The 21539-nt window shown below is 51.3% G+C and overlaps 1 protein-coding gene across 3 annotated transcripts; it reads left to right on the top strand.

The window, feature by feature from the left end:
- The first annotated feature begins 11977 nt into the window (after window positions 1–11977).
- Window positions 11978–15838, top strand: LOC148182810 (BPI fold-containing family B member 3-like). 3 transcript variants are annotated; one of them, XM_088064676.1, is made up of 11 exons: window positions 11978–12062; window positions 12264–12324; window positions 12680–12759; window positions 13377–13586; window positions 13702–13755; window positions 13830–14000; window positions 14390–14457; window positions 14752–14794; window positions 15198–15261; window positions 15386–15462; window positions 15702–15838. In XM_088064676.1, the coding sequence occupies exons 3-11, from the start codon at window positions 12748–12750 to the stop codon at window positions 15774–15776; spliced, it is 774 nt and encodes a 257-aa protein (XP_087920802.1). In that variant the 5' UTR covers window positions 11978–12062; window positions 12264–12324; window positions 12680–12747; the 3' UTR covers window positions 15777–15838. The 3 variants fall into 3 exon arrangements, with proteins under 3 accessions (XP_087920802.1, XP_087920800.1, XP_087920801.1); XM_088064674.1 differs by having other exon boundaries at window positions 12028–12324; XM_088064675.1 differs by lacking the exon at window positions 13830–14000 and having other exon boundaries at window positions 12028–12324.
- The last annotated feature ends 5701 nt before the right edge of the window (window positions 15839–21539 follow it).

Genomic DNA, 21539 nt, shown 5'->3' with positions numbered 1-21539 from the left:
ATCTCTACAAGGAGTGAAACCCTTCATGGGAAGGAATAGGAGCTCCCCTCCTTCCTGTGCTTGATGTCCATCATGTTCTTCTGGCTTCCTTTTGGCCTGGAGGACAGAGCATGGACCACCTGCAGACACCATGTACCCACATCATGCACGGCCTTTCCAGCTCCCCTTTGTGTTCTGACTTCCCCTCAGCCCTCCCCAGTCTTGTGACCTCAGCATGACCAGTCTCCCAGAGAGGGTTGTGTTGCCCATTTTGGTGTGACTGCCTTGGCAGGGGGGTGAGGTGTTCAGGGCTTGTTGAAACACCTGCAGCCATTGTCCTTCGTGCATCGGTGACGCGAGGTAGCGGCCACTGGTTCCAGGTGCATCTTGACACGTTCAGAGCCCTTGGCTCTCCCCAGCACTGTTACTTCCCTGCTCAGCATGACAGGGAAATGCCAAGAAAGGCAGCATTCCAGCCACGCTGTGCATTTCCACCGAAGGCATCCTGGAAGCAGCGTCAAGAGAAAATATGAAGATCGAGCAGCCTGCCAAGGGAGAGCAGGATTTACACTTCTGATGTACACGCTGATGTAGGCAGCCCATTGAGAGGCAAGAAATGTGTTCAGGAAAGTAAATCCATTGAGAAGGTTGTAACCCTCAGATGAGTCCACTGCATCCAGGGGAGGTGTTTTGTGGGGTCTGACTTTGGTAGGGACATGGACACAACCTAGGGAAGACTCTGAGAGATGAGACTTTGCTGTGTTTTAGAGCAGCAGTTGGGAATTTGCCCCTGTGATTCCTTTTTCCAGTGCAGGTGATACTGCCAGCTCTCCCTGAGACAGGGGATTTTCTGGGGAGCGTTATTATCTCTTCCAGCAGTGCAAGGGTTGGGGATAAGCTGCCACCACGGTGCTTAGAGGTGGATTTTCTCCTCCTAGAAGAGCTGTTCTGGACCTGATGATGCCTGTGGAGGCTTAATTAGATGTCAACTCACAGCATAATGACTGATCAAGTTACTAGCACAAAAGTGTCTTTCTGGCATGATGTGCTCCTTGTCGGGAGTTATCCATAAATCTTACACTCCTGTTAGATAAGATGTAAATCTCCTTGTCTGGGCTTAGCAGCGGGCCACCGAGCACAGCTCTGGGAGGGAGGTAATGACGGATTAAACCTCATGACAAGTTTTATACAGAAATGAAGAGAGGAAATAAATTACTTTGTGCTGCTTTACCTCAGTGGGCTGAGCTCCCAGAGCTGGGTTCTGCTGGGTGGGGTACCCAGGAGGGAATGGGGGAGGACACAGTGGTGGCCACAAGTCTAAGGGGCAGCCAAAGGGACACCAGCAGCCTGGAGGAGGGTTCTGTGCAGCCTGTTTGCAGTCTGGTGGCATGTGTGGATCTCCCATGTAGAATTAGGACAGGGTTGGGGCTGAGGAACCCATTCTCTGGGTGGGTGAATGTTCCTCTCATTCTCACTCTAACCCTGCCTGAAATCAGTAAGAATATTATTGAGATATCACAATTTTCACTGGGTTATCCCCCAGCTGAGCCCATGTCCTTCCCCAGTGTTTGCACAACCCCATGAACCTTTGGGGAGCTGCTCCTCCAAGAGTCACAATTACATGTGTGCCCCCAAGAGCAGAATTTACCAGTGCCCATCTTGGGTTTCTTCTTGTTCCCATTTCTGTTGTAATTAAGCAGATTAGGGCATTCCTTCAGACTTGGTGCACAAGTTGGCTGGGAGCTCTCATCTGGAACCCAAGGCTGAGAGCTTACCCAGCCTTTCAGATTTATCAGTTGAATGATTTGTATTGGCAGATGTCAGAAACCCACAGGGACCAGCTCACACACACAGCAGTATCACCCAGCCCTTTAATTCTTCTGGTTCTCCTCTTTCTCAGTCAGGTTTTATAGACTGACTGTTCCTTCCCTCTCTGCAGAAGATCAGCAGGGGTCCTGGGTGTGTTGGGATGGGATACGTTAATAAAGATGTTTTATATGACACAGTGGTAGCGCTGCAACCCCTCGCCCTCCAGCACAGGCTCCTCCCTGGGGGCTTTGTGCTGAACTCCTCATATTCTGCAAATTCCTCAGCAGTCTCAGCTGCTCTCAATGGGAGTGATGTTCTGCAGAAAATGGCAGAGAAAGCTGTGAAAAAAAGGCCCAGCACCAAACCCATGAAAGGCATCTCGGGGTGAGCGATGAGCCGCAGCCTCGCGCCGCGAGCCCGGAGCCGGGGACAAGCAAATGAAAGTGGGAGGTTGGGAAGTGTCAGCCCAGAGGCAGCCACGAATCACTCCCCACTAACAAGTGGGATATTAAAGCTGGTGATTTTCTGCATGGTTGTGTCTACAAACACACGGAGAAACTGTAACTTAAAGGCAACAAAGCACAGCAGCTCCTGCCTCAGCACCCGCCAGGGCAGGTGCCATAGCTCTGCAGTGTGGGGGGACGCCCAGCTTTTGTCCATGATGCCCCAATGAAACCCCCGAACTTCTGGGGGATCAGAGCCAGCCCTCCATCCCCCAGATCCATGCTGGATGGGAGCATGGAGATGTTTTGAATGACAAAACAATTTTTTCCTGATTTTTTTTTCAAAATTAGACCATGTGATTTTTCATTGGGAAGAAACATGTTTCTAAATTTAAAGGTAGATTTAAATGGAAGGTTTGAACAAGAAGGAGAAGAAAAAGGTAATGAGAATATCAGCAAGAGGTGACTTTGCTGTAAGCATGAAATCCTGGGCTCTGACTGTTCCCCTTTACTCAGCTCTTTTCCTCTGTCTTTCTTTCAGGCTGAAGGAGAAAAGTTTCTGTTTCCTGGTGATCTTTCTGGTGTTCTCCTCTGGCTCGGGGCTCTTCCTGACAAATGAGAATCACTGGGAAAAGGTCAATGGGAGCCAGTGCCCAAAGGGAGCATGGCTGGGGGATCTGGGGGGGCTGACTGGGGTTCATCCTGTGCTGACCAAACTTTGCTCTGAGCAGCTTTACAGAAGGACACATGGAAATCAGACTGGTTGCAAACCTGAAGGTCAGAGGGTGGCTGGGGCAGGACACCAGGGACACTCCAAGGTTCAGCCCCAGGAGCTCCCACATCACCTCTGCCAGTGTTAGGCCCAGTTCCCCCAGCAGGTAAGTCCCAAAGGACACGTCGCTGTTTTCCTGGGATTGACAATTCCTCAGGGGCTGGTAACAGCACTGCTAGATGTTTCAGCCTTCAGGTTTGGATTTCTACAGCACACAAATGCTTTTTGCAGTTCTTTTTTTCTTCTAAACAAAGGTTTTATGGACAAATTCAGGCCAGCTCTAGTTGTGCTATTCCACGCAATGTGCATATTTGTCTGCTTTGTACTCTGAGACTGTCAGAGCTTCTTTTAGGGATGAAAACCTTCAGCTTAATTTAAAACCAGAAGATGGCATTCTTGAGAAAAGGTTTGCAAAGAGAGAAAACACATTTTATTAGACATGAGGCAAATTTTCCCCTAATCCTTACCAGATCAATTTCTTTAGCAAGTGACTTTCCCACCTTTTGATCTTCCATAAATAATTGTTGCTGGGTGCATGAGGGTGACATGTTCTCCCTGCCCAGTGTACAACCCCAGACATGAGCAAGGTCCTTCACAGCACCCTTCAGAAAGTGCTGCCAGCTCTGGTAAGTCCCATCCTCCTCCCATCCTTGTTTCCCAGAGATCATCTCCTCCTCCCTCTCCTCCACCTCCTTTGCCTCCCCCTTCTCAGTGCACTGTAGCAGATTTCACAGTTTTGCCACACAAAGGAGCTTTCAGACTGGTGAAAAGCAGCATTTCCAGCCATTCCTGGCTTTGTGCAGCTAATGCACTGGTGCTGCTGGAAGCCTCCTTGTCCCAGCCTGGTGGGTAGGGATGTGATGTTCAGACAGAGCTGCCCTTGGGGATGAGCACCTGATTCCCAAAGGCTTGTCAAAGGGCACACCTGCAACCCCCTAACATGTCATAAAGTCATTCCATTTTAGTCAGATACCTGTGGGGTCTGGCCCTGCTCTTTGCTCAGTTTAAGGCAGATATAATCCAGAATAACCCAGTTCAGCCAGGACCAGAGAAAACTGAGGCAAGCCCTGGTTTGTGTTACCAACAGCACAGGCTCCTGATGTTTGTGGGTAGAATCTGCACTGGTCTGGCAGCCTCAAAGCTCTGCTCCCACCAGTGTATCCTGAAAATGAAAATGTTGTTTCAAGGAATAATTTCAAGGAGTAACAAATGATAAATTAGCCTCCTAGACCATTTTCCCACAGGCACAAATGCTCAGAAGTGATCCCTGCTCCCAATGGACAATGCACACTCGTGGGAGTGTTCTGGCCACCAGTAACTCTCCCTGGTGTGGCACCTGTGGGGTGGGAACCTGGCACATTCCTCCTGTCCCCAGGACTGTCAGGGGCTCTGCCAGGACAGTCACTTGCCAGCCCTTCCATTGCAATGGACCTGGAGGGGGGAAGTGTTGGGCAGTGCCCCCAGTCAGGCTCTGTCTGCCCAGTCCTTCAGAGGCAGGAGGGCTCTCCCTGCATGCACAGAGCCACTCAAAGGATGCAGACAGCTTCTCTGAAGCCTCTTGGAACATTGTTCCTGTCCTCAGAATCAAACCCCCTTGCTATCACAGTTCTTTGCCTTTCTGAAATCTCCAAAAATCAACACATCTCCCTTAACCATGCCTAAACCCAGCTGAAATGGCAGTAAAATTCCCCACTTTGTAGCATCTATTTATTTACTTAACTCATGTGGGAAGTATGCCAAAAACAGAGACTAAACAAAAATACACAAACCCAAGAATTCCTACCCTGTCGATTTTCCCTCTGAGTATTCCCAAAATCCTTTGGTAGGGAGGGAAATGCTGGAGGTGCCAGCAGTGCCCACCACGGCTGAGGTGCCTCTGTCAGTGTCTCCTACTCATTTCAGGGGTGCTGTGTGCAAGGATCCTGTCTGACCTACAACATCAGTGGGGACAAGGTAGGGACACTGCTGTGGTGGCTTTGCCATACTCTAGGCCCCCCCTGGACTTTGTGCCATTAGTCCATCACACACAAACACAGAATCAGCTGTTAAATCCCACCCAGGTGCTTTTTGCTGTTAAATGCACAGAACATGCTGGTGCTGGACATGCCTGTCGCTGAGACCTGAGGAATGGGGATTCTGTGGCTGCAGTCCCCAATCCCCACTGTGGCCAGGACTCAGTGGGAATGGGGGGAGAGGGAGCAGCAGGGTGCTGGGCTTCTTAGGGTGTCTCTTCCTGTCTTTGGCTTGCAAGAATTTGGCTCCACAAACTGAAATAGAAAGACCTCATGACCCCATAGTGAGACTGCCCTGCCGAGCACTGTCAGATCCATGGCTGGGCAGATGCTGTGTGTCCTGAAAGAGCTGATCCCTAAATAAATCGCATTTGCATTGTCAGGATGCAGCATCCACACCTCCCACAAGACAGAGGCTCAAGAAAGTGACCCCCTGCTCCCAGGGTGCACATGCTGTGAGGGGTGGGGAGTGTGCCCAGGGATTAGGACCCCAGAAGGAGTTAGGTTTGGGCTGGTGTTGGTATTTATCAGCTGCTTCACTGATATTGATCCTGAGCGTGTAACTCACTGACTCCTGGATAATTTCTTGTCATTAGTAAGTCAATAAACAGCTTTGATCCTGACTTCATTGAGCTGACATGATTTGAACATCTTTTCCTGGTGACAGGAAACTGGCGCTGAATCAAGGACATCTTTGGAAAGACTGTTGTGTTTTTAGGAAATTACTCCCAGGAAAATCTGCTGGGGAGGCAGGCTCTGAGAACCCTGGCTGTTCACCAGAGATTTGTTCTGCATCATGTGTAAGGAATCATTCTCCCTGGGAGTTCTCAACAGTGAGGAAGGAACTGTAAAACCAGCTCCCCATGAAAACTGGGGTTTGTGATGCCTCTCTTCATGTCACTGAAAGTATGGGTCAGATTTCCCTTATTGTTTTTAGCTAACAAACAAATTAAATGGTTTGAGTCTCAATCCTTAGAGCAGAGCAAAAAAAAAATGAATCCAAATATCTGTCCACAGCTTTCCTGGAGAATTCAAGGCTGTGAATCTCAGGGAGCACCTAGTTAATTTTTCATGAAGCAGCTCTGCTGCCAAGCCGCTCTATCATGTCACTGGTACTGCTGAGCTGGGGTGGATGTGCAGCCTTGTCCAGCGCTGCTCCCTGGAGCCCTACACAGACCCAGAAGCCCTGATCCCTCAGCAGCAGGGATGTACCAGTCTCTCAGTGGTCCCAGAGGGATGGCAGGGCAAACCTTGGTTTCCTCAGGCAGACAGGCCATGTCTGAATGATGCCATCAATGGGAGAGCAGAGCAGATCCACCTCATTTTCCTACCATAGCTGGGACATTTCCCTGCTTTGACTGAAGCCTGCTAATGCCAAGGTCTCAGACTCTTCTTGGGAATATGTGCCCCTTACTGTTTGTCTGACAGCTTCATTTCAGGTGATCCAAGCACAGAGAACTGACGCAAACACGTCTGTTCACACCAGTCCTATTCTTCTCCCATTGACCAAATCCGTTCTGGTTTACTCCATGTTTCCATCCACACTCAGCAATTTGGCTTTGTGCTCTTGGGGCTTTGAGAGTCACTTTAGCGAGACCTGGACATCACCACGTCATTCTCTTTATGGGAATCTGCTTTGGTTTTTCCAAAATATCCGATGGTCAGAGACCTCTGCATTCAGCAGCTGCTGGGGAGAGGCCAAGTTGCTGTCATGGCTGAAAGGTCACTGCGCAGGAGCTATTCCCAGAGCTGCCACCCTGCCCCTTCCCTGTGCACTGACCAGTATCGAGGCTGTCTTCATGGTAATTCAGGTTTTGGACAGTGGCTGCTGGAGTATGAAGCCATTCAGGATGGATGATAACTTAATACCATCTTGTTAACACCCTCGTCCATCTTATCAAAGGTCATGATCTCACCATGACAGCCGGGCTTTGTGCTCTAGAGGTCCTGGCTGATCAGGTTGCAAGGAAAGTGACAACTCCTTCAGTGCTTGACATCTTTGCCACTCCTTCCTTGGCCTTTAACTAAGATATTTTTTCAAAGCTGGAAATAATGTGTGTCCAAAGCTGGCTAATCTGCTGGAAATATTTATTTCCAAGTTTACAGAAAGTATTAAGACTGTGCAAGCAATTTTTCTGGATTATTTTTCAGCAGAGCTGGGGAGCAGCCATTGCCATCCACGCCTGTTGTCAGTGAGGACATCAGGGAGTGAAGAGTTCACCCCAGCCCTCCCAGCTGGTGCATTCTCCCCTCAGCACAGCTTTTGCTGTGCTTGTTGGGATGCGCTCCATGCATGGGGACCACATTTGGTCTGGGGCCCATGGAGGAAGGTTTATTTTCCCTGCCCCAAAGAGCTGCTGCGGTGTCTCTCTGTCTCCTGGGCAGCAATAAGGGCAGGGCCCTGACAGGAAGGTGTCATCCCCCAGTGGGATCAACAGTCCTTCCAGAACTTCAAAAAGACACCAAACCAACATGCTCTGGCCTGGGAGCTGCCAGGTCAATGGCATCAGTGTCTCCACAGTGTCTTCCTGTTAAAACACATCCCACCTCCAGCCCTCTGGAGCACTCCAAGCAGAGGTGCTGGACTTGGAAGCAATTCCATGCTGGTTAGATAAGGACAGCATTTCCCAGTCAGGTGGTGTCTCTCCCAAGAGTCTGTCAGCTCAGGGTATCTGTTAGGCCGTGACATCTGATCAGGCTGCAGGCAAGTTGGATGGGAATGCTGGGCATGTCCTGGTGGCCTGGATAGGGAACACCTATCCAGGCTCTATTTCTATCTCCACAGTCTGTCTGTACACAGGAAAAAGTCCTTCATTTATCATAGCATGTGGCACATCCCCACACAAGGGCTTACTGCTCAGTACTGAAGCCCTGAGAACCGTAGAAGTATGAGCAACCAGGGGTGGCCAGTGTTTTGACACATTTTTTAGTCAGAACATCAATTTTATTTAGAAAAAAGTAAGAAAGAAAGGCATTTTATCAGGGCATGACATCTCAGCCACATCCACATCTTGACAGGCTGAAAGGATGATGTACCAAACCAGGCACCCAGAGCTGGCTGAGTCTGCACCTACAGGTCGTTGCTCAATGATTTACCTAACTCCTAATATCTCCAAGGAAATATTTGCAGTAGAAGTCACCAGAAACAAGACCTTGTTTGTTTTGCTCCCCACCAATTATTTTGGATGTCCCAAATGACATCACCTGCCTTTTTCCTGCTGAGAAGCTCTATATATGAAGATCCTGGATCCCGGTGATCTTCAGAAGACAGAGACATTGGCTGGAGAGAGAGCTTGGTCAGGTAAGAGCAAATTTACTCCTCAAAAAGTGTGCTCCTTGCTTCTGCTTCTGCAAACCCTCAGTGTTCCTTTGAGAGTGTTGATCTTTTAACAAAAATTGTTATTCTTGCCTGCTGCCTGCCTGAATTATGCTCTGAGAAGTAAATGGTGCCTTTCAGTGCAAGTTTCTCCAGAAGAGATGTGCGTGTTCATTGGATTTGCAGTCCTTGCAGAAGAAAGGGTATTTCAGAGTTTTAATAAACAATTATCACTTAAATTATCTTTGGTATAACTCGATTATCTGCCATAGATTTCCAGCTAAGGTGTATTAGACCTCTCACACTTGTTTTGATCCCTTTTTGATGAGTTATTTACATTTAAATAGATTTGGAGCAATGAAGTTAATTTTGGTTCTTTAAAAAAGAAAACGAAGCTACTTCTTTTTCTAGCTAGGTCCCACAGAAATATTTCAATGACACTGAAATGTTAAACTTTACTTTCTCTTTCTTACAATTCCATGCAGAGGGAAGCGCCAGATTCTGATGTTTGTGAAGAAATCGTGACATTCACCCTGGAGGTTCTTTCCTTGCTAGATATATTGGTGCATTTGTAGATGTTGTTGCTTTTCTCCTAAAGACAACCCTGTTGTCAGAAATGTCTTGTTTTCCCATTCTGTGGCATGCAGGATTTATTTCTTGGGGAAATCTCCATCCAGAATGGATGCACCCCTGATCATGCAGCTCAGCCATGCCATTGTTCACCAGCACAGGGGGGTCACAGCAGGAACATCCCAACAACCCTTTGCTTTCCCCTTGGCTGCTCTGGCCATTGGTTTTTGGGGTAACTGGTGCTGACATTCTGGTTCTGGCTGCAGGAAAGTGCCACCAGGAGGGTTACTGTCCATCATCACCAGTGTGATGAGGAGGCAGGAGAGGTGCCAGCAAGCCTTGTCCCTGATTTTGACTTCCCTTACAGGCATTCCTTCTTTCTCCTTCCTCCCTCCTTTCTCCTCCCTTCTCTTTCCTCCCTCCATGGGTTGGTGATTGCTCTCCCAGCACTGCACTCATGGCAATCCTTTCCCACAGTTATCAGGACCAAAGATGTTGGTGTTGTGGACTGTTGTCCTCCTCAACAGCCTGCTGATCCCTTCACAAGGACTTGGAATCCCATTCCTGGTTGCCAGAGCTGAAACGAATGGTAAGTCTGTATAAACACAATCTTGTAAACAGGATTTATCCCTCTTCTGAGGCCAGTTCTTCTCTCTTTGTCTCTTGGCCATGCTCAGAAAATCAGAAGATAGTTCAGATATGCCCAGAAGTAGTGGCAATGCTGGTAATTTGCATTTATAAAGCACTTTGGAGATGGCACTTCAGACACTTCACAGTGGCTGGTGCCACCACCTCATTTGTATTTGTATGAGGGACAGGGGAGGGGAAGGAAGAGCCAGGCCGGCACACCTTGTGTGCTGAGTCCATGTAGCTCACAGTGACCTCTCATCCTGTTCTTCAGGTTTCAGAGATTCACCAGCCAAAGGTGTTCCCCAGAGAGCTCCACATGGTCTCCTTGGTGGCAATCTGCTCGGCGGTCTCCTTGGCAAGAATGGAGTTGTTGGGGGTCTCCTTGGCAAAGATGGTCCTGTTGGGGGTCTCCTTGGCAAAGATGGTCCTGTTGGGGGTCTCCTTGGCAAAGATGGTCCTGTAGGCAGTCTTCTTGGCAAAGACGGACCTGTTGGCAGTCTCCTTGGCAAAGATGGACCTGTAGGCAGTCTCCTTGGCAAAGATGGACCTGTTGGCAGTCTCCTTGGCAAAGATGGACCTGTTGGCAGTCTCCTTGGCAAAGATGGACCTGTTGGCAGTCTCCTTGGCAAAGATGGACCTGTTGGCAGTCTCCTTGGCAAAGATGGTCCTGTAGGCAGTCTTCTTGGTGGAGATGGACCTGTTGGCAGTCTCCTTGGCAAAGATGGACCTGTAGGCAGTCTTCTTGGTGGAGATGGACCTGTTGGCAGTCTCCTTGGCAAAGATGGACCTGTTGGTGGTCTCCTTGGTGGAGATGGTCTCCTTGGTGGCCTCCTTGGAGGAGATGGTGCTGTTGGAGGTCTCCTTGGTGGAGATGGTCTCCTTGGTGGCCTCCTTGGTGGAGATGGTGCTGTTGGAGGTCTCCTTGGTGGAGATGGTCTCCTTGGTGGCCTCCTTGGTGGAGATGGTGCTGTTGGAGGTCTCCTTGGTGGAGATGGTCTCCTAGGTGGCCTTCTTGGCAAAGACAGTGTAGTTGGTGCTCTCCTTGACCAAGATGGTGTCCTTGGTGGTCTCCTTGGCAAAGGTGGTGTCGTTGACGGTCTCCTTGGCAAAGATGGCCTTGTTGATACTCTCCTTGACACCGTCCTTGAGCTTCTCATTGGCAAAAATGGTCTCCTTGGCAAAAATGGTCTCGTTGGCAGCCTTCTTGGTAGAAATGGTGAAGAACTCATAGGGTGAGTGAGAGTGGGAGAGCCTGAGCAGCCCGGTGTGTCTGAGCCATGCTGGGGAAAGGAGGCCCTGTTCTGGAGCCTGCACACACAGGGCCCCTCCCTCCGCTCCTGGGGTGGGCTCATAAGTGGGGTTTCATCTGCTGGGAGTTTCTGCCTGTGCCTTCTATGTGCCACAAGCTGCTCCTGGCTGGTGAGGGTGCCTGATGCCTCAGGGGGAAGAGGACCCCAGGAGCATGGCTGCAGCACTGGGCGCTGAGGGGACAGGGCTGTGCCAATGTGCTGTTCACTGCCTTTTCCTTGTTTCAACCATCCAGACTGAGAATTGTGAACAACACCCTCCCCAAAATCAGTCTGCGTTCCCTGCCGGGCTTCGGGCACCAGGTGGACTTCAACACGCAGCTGCTGGTAGAGAGCAGGTACGGCATGTCCATCAGGGGCATGGCTTGGGGCAGGGTGTCACCATCTCTTTGGAAAGAAGACAGTCAGCAAGTGTCCTGAGCTGCCTGCTGTGCTTCCCCTGGGCAGTGTGCCAGGCCAGCCACTCTGCGAGCGGGTGGAGGTAGATGCAAGGATGCTGGTCCAGGACACGTGGACGGCTCACCAGAACGCTCTGAACTGCAAGACTGTTGACATAAACACCTATGTGAGGTATGAATCTGTGTGAGCAGGTGGCCCATGGCCTGCCCGTGCTCTTGTGGCACTGGGACACCTTGGTGCTGTTGGTCATTGATGGCAGCACGTTCCTCCCTGGTGCCTTGAAGGTGATCCAGCTGTTCATCTCAGAGGGAAACAGTAGACCTTTTACTAAAATTTGGGCTAAAAAAAGAACATTTCTGAGTGTGGGGAACCTAACACTGGGCAGGATTCAGAGGGCTCAGGAATGATAATATTTCAGCACTGAGTATGGATAATGCAAATGAGGCCTCGCATTTCTCTTGTGTGAAGTCCTCTTATTTTCCAGTATTAATCTTTGTCACTTGCTATTTCCTATTTTCCTGTTACCAGACCCAGAGTGCCAGTTCTGGATGAGCCTTTGAAACGCCTCCTTAGCGGTGTCCTGCAGGATCTGGTGAGTCTGCAGAGCCACCGTTGTGTGACCCCCCAGCACAGTGCTGGGTGGGCAGGCAGCACAGGCAGGGCAGGCAGCAGGCCAGGCTGCCCCATGGATGTGGATATTTGCACAGCTGTGAGCTCAGCGGGGCGGTCAGCCTGTCCTGCTGAAAGGCACCAGCACCATCACCTGTGCCAGGCTCTGCTGGCAGATTTCTGAGCCAGGTGCTGGTTTAGCAGCCACTAACCCAGGTGAGACCCACGCTGGCTCAGAGGGGCCGCTCACTCATGCAATGCTGAGTCCTGTGTGATGGGATGTGCCCCCCAGCACTGCCTGCAGCAGCTCTGCCCACATGTGCAGCCCAGCAGAGCCCCCTGCCACTGGCTGTGTTGGTGCCACGTCACCCACTGGTGCAGCGGGTCCCAGGACCCTCTCACTCTCTGCTTCCCCAGGGCTGCAACATCATCAACGCCAAGCTCAAGGTGTTGAGCTCCCTGCTTGGCTCCAGGAACCGTAAGTGTTGACACCTATTCCCCTCCTCCCTTGTGACATCTTGCCCTCAGCATTGCTTGGCTTTTTACATTAGGTAAATACAAATATATTAGCTGTTTTCTAAAACCACAACTCCCAGCTCAAACCAAACATTCAGTTTCCCTGCCCCACCAGCAGCAGCCAGCTCTTCCTGCAGAAACACACCACAGGAATAGTTGCTTTTAGAAACATTTTTGCTGCAAAATATTGCTTTCTAGTGTCTTTTCTAGCTGGGAATGCTGTGAGCTGCAGCTGGTTCCAGTAACTCTTGGGACCATGGGATTTGGGAGAATCCCCTGCCACTGCAGCTGCAGAGCTTTCTTCCCTGTGTTCACAGAGGTGCTCCCACTCGGTGCTCTGGGGGACCTACCCTCCTTCTCCATCCTCAGTGGTGATGCCATCCAGATGGACCTGAATGTAAGTGCCTCTGTGTTCCCTGGTTCTGACCAGACCAAAACCTCTGACTTTGGGGGATTCATTGGAACACGGTGGCTGTTAGAGGCTACTCGGATTTCAGCTGCCTTCAGGCACGTGTTCCCTGGAAAGTTCTGATGGGTCTGCTCCGGCCGCGCCCCTGCTATTGCCACTGCTGGGTCTCTGCTTTATTTTTTGCCTGTTAATCCTTGATGATGGCATGAGCAAGAGTGGCTTGATGCTACTTAATTAAGCATAATTGTAGCACTCTCATAATTTTTAATCAGAAATGTTTAATTTCATTCAGGAGCAGCAGTCACTGCTTGCAGCCACGTTCTGTTTATAAGTGGTTTGTCAAAGTTTGGTAATTGACAGGGACCAGAATCATGCATAAAATATCAGCAATGTGTCTTTCCAATCAGGATATTTGTCAGTGTTTCAGTGGGGAGGGTGTAGCAGATGCAGCCCTTGCCTGTGCCAGAGCAGCCTGGAGCAGCCCTGTCATCATTTAAGTGTTGACAAACCTCGTGTGAGCCTCTCCACGAGGCCCACAGGCAGGCGGGGTGCCCAGTGCCATCCTCTGAGCCCCACCAATGTCCCCCCTGCTCTGTCCCCTGTAGCTCCTCTCTGAGAATGCCAGGGCTGGTGTGATGACCCCCGTGCAGGGACCGCCACTCACTGCCAGCCTGCAGCTGGCCACCGGCCGCCCGCCCCGGCTCAGCCTCTCCCAGGACACCCTCAGCGCCCTGCTGGAGCAGGTCCAGGAGCAGGGAGCCCTCAACCTCAGCATCACCAGCTTGATGGGTAGCAGTTCCCCTCTGCAAGGCCAGGTCAGTGTCCTGCTTGCCCTTGGGTGATCCAAGGGCACCCACTGTTGCCTGTTTGTGTTTGTGGGCTTTGCACAGCCCCTCCCGGGCAGCGATGACACCGGTGCTGTTCCCACAGGTTACCGAGAGCAGCTTGCTGACCATGTCTGCCCTTTTCCCGCTCATCCCCCAGGTCAGTCACCTTCTCCATGTGCATTGATTCCAACCCCACCACCCACCCCACCCTGACCTCCTCTGCCCCTGCAGCTCACCCGGGTGCTCCCTGGCTCTCTGCCACTGGAGCTGCGTGTCCGAGTAAGCAACGAGCCAGTGGTGACTGTGAGGGATGGAAGAGCCACCGTCACCCTCAAGGCCACTATCGACTTCATCAGTCCTGCCCTGCAGAGCCCCCAGGGGCTCCTGTTCTCCCTCGATGTGGTGAGTGAGCTCCCAGGGGATGAGATGCCTGTAACAGAGCAATGGCTGAGGCTGGCTGACTGCTGGCATCCCCTTGGCTTGTCCTAGCCTTGGCCCTGCAGCATTTGTACTTTTGTATTTACTGCATCATCAAAATGGTGATGCCCAGTCCTTTAAACAAGCTCATAACCAGGCATAAAGCGTAAGTGAAATGTTTCAGGAATAACACAAAATAAAGACAGGAAGGTGAACCCTGGGGAGAGAGATACATGGTGCCATCTGTCACAAAAATGTGGCTTCTCGGCACAGACAAGTGTTTTTTCTCAGAATGGGTAATTTACAAATACGCTTTTCAGTCTTGGGAGCTGTGCAGGGGAATAACCTCATTTCTTTCATTGTTCCATTTCCAGGACATCGTTCTGAACATCACTCCATCAGTCTCTGATGGCAAACTGCAAACCTCCCTGGCTCTTGACAGGTGAAGCCCAGCTCTGTGGGTAGAGGGGCTCTGCCTGAGGACAAATGGGGCTGGTAGGGGACATGATAAAGCTGATGTAGACATGGTAAAGACGTCAAGGGCTCCTGGAGCCTTTCTGTCTCCTTCCTGCCACAACCTCAGACCAGCTGCACAGTTAACATCATGTGAGAGTTGTAAAATGTTGTTCTTATTTTAAAATCCTGTATCTTTATGAGGGCGAGAAAACTTCCAGACCAAGAAATGGCCTGGAGGAGGCTGCACACCCCAACTCTTCCTTGTTTTTATCTTTTGTAGCATCAACCTGACACGTTTCCCCCCGAGTCTCGACGCTCCCACCGTAAGTGCATGCACTGGGTCGAGGTGCTGCAGTGAGTGATGCAGTGGCCAGAGGCTCTGTGTAAAAAAACAAAAGCTAATTCTTCAGTTTTCACCCTTCTACTTGTCTTGGCAGAAAACAATTGCCCTCTGCCCTGCAGATCCCCCATGCCCTACCACAGTGACACCTGGGTGTCTCTCCTCACTTGTTGGCAGCACAATGGGGGTGCTGGGAATGGGGGAGGAATAATTAAAAAGAAATTACCCAAAGAGCATATGCACCCTCAGTCCTGGGAGTGTTTCACTGAAGGAAGCTTCCTAGTTCTTGTATTTAATAGCAAACTGAGTAGAACTCAAGCGATAACCCTGGCATGGCCCAAAAACCATTGCTCTCTTCTGCTACTGACACATCCTCTTCCCTGCAGGCCTCCTCGCTCACAGAATGGCTCAAGAAGATCCTCACAGCTGTATATGTACCTTCTCTTAAAGGTAGGGGGGGTCAAGGGTCCCCTCTCACCTCAGATTCTGCTGGATTTAGGGCTCTCTCCCTCCCCTTGCTGCCTTCATTCCGGGTTTCATCCCTGTGATGAGATTCTTACACCTCTTTTTGCAGATGCCTTCCATGTGTCAGTCCCACTGCCCAACGTCCTCAACACCAGCCTCAGGAACGCTGAAGTTGACATCACTGATGTAAGGATTGAGTTTTTCCACTGTGCTGTGTCCTGGGGAACGGGAATGTGCCCACCCAGGGCTGGGACATGCAGATCCCACAGCCCTGCACAACCCTGGCCAACCTCATTTCCCATGGGCTGCTCCCAGTTTCCCCTCTGATGGTGTAGACCCACAGGAAAACCACACCTGGGATACAGAAAAAGGCTGGTGAAAGTCTGAACGAGAAAACTGAATAGATTTTGTTCTGCTTCTTCCAGGTGGACGAGTTTTCCGGCCAGAGCACTCTACCGAGATCCTGCTCGGGAGGAGCCTCGATGCTGTTCCCTTTCTGAGGCAGCACATACACCCCAAACCCTGCTCTGCTCCACTTTCTCCCTCTTCCTTTCTCTCCAGCTCTGCCCTGTGCTCTGGCTGTGGCCTGAGCAGGACAGGCAGCAGCCTCTGGCCAGCATCAGGGTGGGAAACCTGCTTGGCTGAGGATGTTTGGGGGTTCCTGTGGCCACTTTTAACATCCAGAGCCAGGAAGCAGAGCTCATGGGCACAAAGGTTGCCCCCATATTGCTCTTTCAATAAAATCTCTCACTGTCACAGTATTTTCCTCTCTGGATATTTATTTATATGTGTTTCTGGCTCCCCACACCTGTTTGCCTGCTCCATGCCCCTGTGCCACGTGGGGCACAGATGGGTGGGGAGGCTGTGCCTTCAGAGGACAAACTGGTACCTGGAGAGAGCATTTCTGAAGCTCAGCCTGTGGCACCAGGTGTGAAACAGCCTCTCACAGGGGCACTGGGTTGGGTGCACGTGGGTGCCCTGCTGCAGCCCATCTCTCATGCCTGACTGGTGGGGGGCAGAGGGGATGCAGTGCTGGCACAGACCTTGCTGGTATCTCCCTCTCCTTTGGAGCCCTTTGGAGCAGCTCCTGCTGGCAGCAGGTCCCACATGGAGCCTGCTGGTGCTGGTTGTGCAAGGCTCTGTCCAGAGCCAGGCACAGATAATGTGAGCACACACTCCTTAGGGATTTATTTAGGTGTGTGTTATCCCCTTGTTGTGTAAGACTCACCAGGTTACCAAAAAAAGCACATTTGATCTCACAAAGGTATTAAGTGTTGAGGGCACCAGAACAAAAGTGCCCTTATGGCCAGGAGTGGCCGTGGAGGTGTCCCAGCACAGGGGTTTTTTGGAGGAAACACCGTTTGCTGGGAAGGAGCTGGCAGCTGCAGGATGGGTGGGACAAGCCTCAGGAACCACTTCTCGAGGTTCCTCGAGCACTAAAGGAGACAAAAATCTCCTGGCACTATTCCAAAGCCTCCCCATGCACTTGCTGGAAACTTAAAAAATTCCCCCTGATCCGGTAGCGTGTGTGTGCCAGCCTGTGTGGAAGTGTCAGCAGGGGTTTCTGTGGAAGAGGCTGATTTCCCAGCACGGCTCCAAGGTCAGTGCAGCCTCACGTGCTGCAGCCACAGAGCCCCAGACACCTTTTCCTTCCCTTTTGCCCTGGGCTCTTGGGTAACAGTGCCTGGTACTGGCTGTCCATTGCTGCTCAATGCTTTTCCCTGGTTTACGAGTCCTTATTTATAGTGGAATACATGAAACTCACAAATGGTGCTTTACACCCTCAATCCACCAGCCAGCTTTGAAAATTTAAACACCTTTATACTGTCCTGCAGCACCATCACTGTGTGGGTTAAAGCAGAGGTGCCCAAGGCCTGATTTGAAATTCAGGATAAGGTCAGGAAGAGAAAAAGTTCAAGGTAATGTGAGTTTGTAGGGAAGTCACAGAGCCTCTGTTTTATCCCCAAACCTTATGATATATTCTGGTGAGCCAAGAAAAAACACAGGAATAAATCCAACAATAGTAGGAATGAAGGTGAGTAATTCTAGTTTATATTTAGTGGCTAGTCTGAAAAATCAGAAAAGAGGTTGTTATAGCAAAATGAAAACCCTTTTCTGAAAATCCATTTAACATGAAAGTTTAAGGAGGCTTTGTGTAGTGATATACTTTTGAGGTTCTGGTTATTTTTATCATTATAAGGTTAAAATGGGCCATTTTAATAAGAAAGGCCAGTGTGAGTCACTGATACAATTTCAGCCTTAGTTTGCACAACTCACCTCAGGGTGAGGTGGGCTCAGTTTGGGCTGTAAAGGAGAAAAGGAAAGGAGTTTTGAGTGATGAGGGTCACCAGTACCACTCTGGAAGACAGGAACCAGTGGATTTTTGGGATTGCCACCCTCATTCCAGCACCCGTGATCAGCCAGGAAAGGGAGAAGAATTGCCTGTGGAAGCGGAAGAGCACGATGCTCGAGAGCAAACCTCCCCCTCCAAAGTGAGCCTGGAGTAGTTTTGTTTATGCAATTAGAGTTTCACCTCTGGGAAGGAGCAAGCTCTGTGTGGGACCTGGAGGTGCCGCAGGTTTTCGGGGCAGAAGAGGCTCCTGAGCCGGCCGGGGCAGGGCGGAGGAGAAGCAGGGCACGGACCTTTGCCCGCAGAGGGTGCCCGAGCCGAGCCGCAGCTCCCGCCCGGCTCCGCCTGCGAGCCCGGCAGAAGCAGAATAAACAAGGCAAAAGCATCAAGCCCTCTGATAAAACTGGAAAGTAACTTAAACAGGAAAATAAATGAGAAAATTCGGTGTCTTTTTGCCATTTCTGGTCTGACTGGGCTCTGACTATCCCCCCGCCCCTGAGCACGGCTGTGTGCGAGCGGCGGAGCCCGGCTGGGTTTGGAGCTGTCACTGTCACTGTCATTGTCACTGTCACCCGCAGTGTCCCTCTCGCCGTCCCTGCAGGCTGAGGATGGTGGAGCTGACGCTCCCCAGGGTGTCCTGCAGCCTGGCATGGGCACTTACCTCAACCCCTACACCCGAGTGCCCTCAATGGCAAGAGGTGAGCCGGGCTGGGGCTGGGGTTGTTCTGTGGCATTAAAATCAGACTTCTGAGAGGGTGAGTGATGGAGGTTTCCTCCCCTGCTGGCATGAGCCACCTCGCCATCAGGTTCTGCCAACTCCAACCCACACCCTGCGAACGGCAAATGTATGAGGGCATTTCCCTGTTCCCTCCCACCATCCCTGCAGGTGACAGCCACCCACCGGCCATGTCACAGGGCCGGTGCTGCTGGTCTCTGTGCACCCCTCACACAGCCACAGTGAGTGATGTGCTGTCCCAGAGATCTCGGGGCACAATTCTGTCCCATGTGCCACCTTCAGAGGTTATTTTAGTGGACGTGGTGTGCGGGTCTTCTGAGACGTGAGCACGTAGTGTAGGAACCACTCAGCCTGAGATTTTCTCTGCTCATTTAAGGAGACTATACACTAGCAGATAAAAGGCAGCAATAAATTTCCCATCGGCTATTTTGGGATGCAAATTACAGTTATCTCATGCAAAATCCAAGCAGAAACGATTCACTCTGCTGCTGCAATTGCCTTGCTCCGGGAGGTCTGTGCTCCACACTATTCACAGGGAATTGTTTAACAAGACCCATTTACTTTGCAGCAGGTTGTTTTCATGGTGCTCCTTTATTTTTCCACAGCCTGCTCCCAATTGCAGATAATTTATTGGCAAGTGTCCTGAACAGACTGCTTCCTAATCTGGTAAGTCGGAAAAATAAAACATTCTGAGGTGGAGCAATGAGTCTGAAAAGATGTGGTGCAGCTCCCTGAGGCATTGCTGGTGCCTTGAGCAGAAGCAGAGCCACTGTCCCAGGGCTGCTGCATCCACCCAGTACCTTGGGATTAGTGGGAGACACATTCCATGTCTCCATCATCTTCCTTCCTTCCTTCCCTCCTTCCTTCCCTCCTTCCCTCCTTCCCTCCCTCCCTCCCTCCCTCCCTCCCTGTGCTATGGACTCATGAAATCTCTCCTCCTCCTGAAAGCTCCAAGGTGTTTCTAGCCATCCCCCACGGGCTCCTTGGTGTCCCCACATCTTTGAGGAAGGTGTCCAGACCCAGAGCTGGTGGAGTCACCAGCAGGCCTCCCATTCCAGGTGCCCAGTGCTCCCATGCCCAGGGAAAGCCTGGCAGAGCCAAGCAGGGCTGTGTGTCCTTCCCTGGCTCTGAATGTGGGTTCTCACCGACCTTCCCCAACTCTTGCAGCTCTGCCCAGTGCTTGACATCGCCCTGGGACTCGTCAGTGGCCAGCTGGGAGTCCAGAACTGTGAGCACACAGTGGGTCCCACGCCCTGTCCCTCCTTGTGTCACCCACTCCTGCTGAGTGAGGACTGGGACACCTTTCCCTCCTCTGCTCCACCCTGGCCCCAGATCTGCCAGGAGCAGGGATCCCCAGGAGCTCCCTGCCCAGAACCACCCGAAAGCCAGGCTCTTCTGGATGAAAAGGAATTTCAGGTAGGGGAAGGGGATTTGCAGCTGAGTCTAACAAGGAATCGCTGGCTCCTTCCTCTGCCCCCAGCACTGGTGCCTCTGGATTTGCTGGGCAGCATCCAGTACACCATGTCCAGCCTTCCCCTGGCCACTGGCCAGTTCTCAAGGTGGACTTGAATGTGAGTCCTGCATCTTCTCCTTCCATCTGTGCACAGGGCTTGGGATATTTCCCTTAGGTTCATCATGGTCTCCTTCAGCCATGTACAGCTGGGCAGGGGGCTGTGGAAGCTGGCAGAGGGCCTGGCTTCACACTTTGTTTTCCCCTCTGTCATGGGAGAGGACAGCAGGGTTTAGGTTTCACAAACTTTTGGAGAAGGAAGTGTCACGGGCCCTGACTTGGTGAGGCCGTGCGTGCAGCCATTTCACAGCGAGGGAACATGAAGTTGACCGTAAAGGCAAATATTGCAAACATTTTGACTTGTGTTTCCTTCCCCTGTGACTCCAGACTGTCACTGGGCGTGTGGCTGGAGGCCTGGTGGACTCCACTATCCCTGGGAAAGCCAGAGACTGTCTCCAGTCCCCCACGGGTCCCCATGTCACCCCTGCCACCCACACTGGACACCAGCTCCTCCCACTGGGCCTCTTGATGAACTTCTCCAGATGAGATACATTGTGTTTTGGACTCTTTTGTGGGTGCTCGGAAGGGTGTGGGTGTACTTTGCATTCTTGTGCTCAGGTTCAATAAAGTCCAGCCCTCTCTGCAGCCACAGCTGGTGTTCAAGCCTGTGGGGATGGCCAGCTCTGGTGAAACCCCTGGGCCCAGGACAGACCTCAGGTGGGAGAGCTGCAGCCCCCTCTGTCCACCCCCAGCTCAGGGGGTGTAGAGCTCTGCCAGCAAATGCTGTCTCAGACCCAAACATGTCAGACTCTTCAGGGCCTGGGCCCAAAGCTGTGGGGTGCCTTGTTCATGTTGAGCACCATCACACACCCTCACTTGCCCTGGGCTTCACTGGGGCTTTGTTCTGGGAGCACTTAGGGACTTGGGGGGGAAAATCACTCAGCAGTGCCCATGAACTCTGCATGAACCACATTAAACTTCTGCTAATTTAAGGCTCTAAAGCCACCTGTTGCTCCTGAGACGAGAGGGAGTAGCTGGGACAGCTGCAGCATCACTGCTTGTGAGCCTGTCCTGCCCTGGTCCAGCCCCGATCCACCCTGAAACACACATGAACATCAGAATTAGATTTTTCTTCATCTTTGATGTTCCTTTCCCCTCTATTTATTTCCCTGTTTTCTTTTATCTTTTGTCTCTCAAGCTTCCTTTAAACTGTGGAGATCTTTCTTGGACACACAGCCAGCTCCTGCTTGCCTCTGGGGCACAGGCAGTTTTCTCAGAGCAGAGGGTGTGCCACAAACCCACACACTCTTGCATTTGTTTTGCAATTTGTGAGGTTTCTGTATGTAATTAACTCCTTGGGAGGTAATTACTCACCTCTCGCTGTCCTTGGACTCATTCTGCTCCATATGATGGTGCAGAGCTCTCCTGAACCAGCCCTGGAACACTCCCCAGAGCTGGTGGGCACCACACCCAGGGTGAGGGGTGAGCTCTGGGCTGGCTGGATGCTGCTGGCCACAGCAACGTGTGGTGTTCAGGGTCAGGCTGGTGCAGGGGTCACACTTCACAGCCAGCAAAAGAGAACTGTCCCTGCTCCATCCTCTCCTTGGCTTTCCTCATTCCTGCAGCTCGGGTATATAAAAGCAGCTGCCATCAGCCGTGACCATGGG

Source organism: Pseudopodoces humilis, chromosome 19 (assembly GCF_049639895.1).
Source record: "Pseudopodoces humilis isolate 2021_Gansu_Grassland_sample_001 chromosome 19, ASM4963989v1, whole genome shotgun sequence".
Lineage (NCBI taxonomy): Eukaryota > Metazoa > Chordata > Aves > Passeriformes > Paridae > Pseudopodoces > Pseudopodoces humilis.
The sequence above is the reverse complement of the archived record's forward strand: the minus strand, read 5'-3'. Positions and strand labels throughout refer to the sequence as shown.

What these genes read in the sequence shown, in the direction of transcription:
- LOC148182810 (XM_088064674.1), top strand. Translation starts at nt 12,126, where the DNA reads ATGTGCCCCCCAGCACTGCCTGCAGCAGCTCTGCCCACATGTGCAGCC. An exon ending in TTTTCCCGCTCATCCCCCAG is followed by an intron (nt 13,756 to 13,829) that starts GTCAGTCACCTT and finishes CTGCCCCTGCAG; the next exon opens with CTCACCCGGGTGCTCCCTGG. An exon ending in ACCTCCCTGGCTCTTGACAG is followed by an intron (nt 14,458 to 14,751) that starts GTGAAGCCCAGC and finishes TATCTTTTGTAG; the next exon opens with CATCAACCTGACACGTTTCC.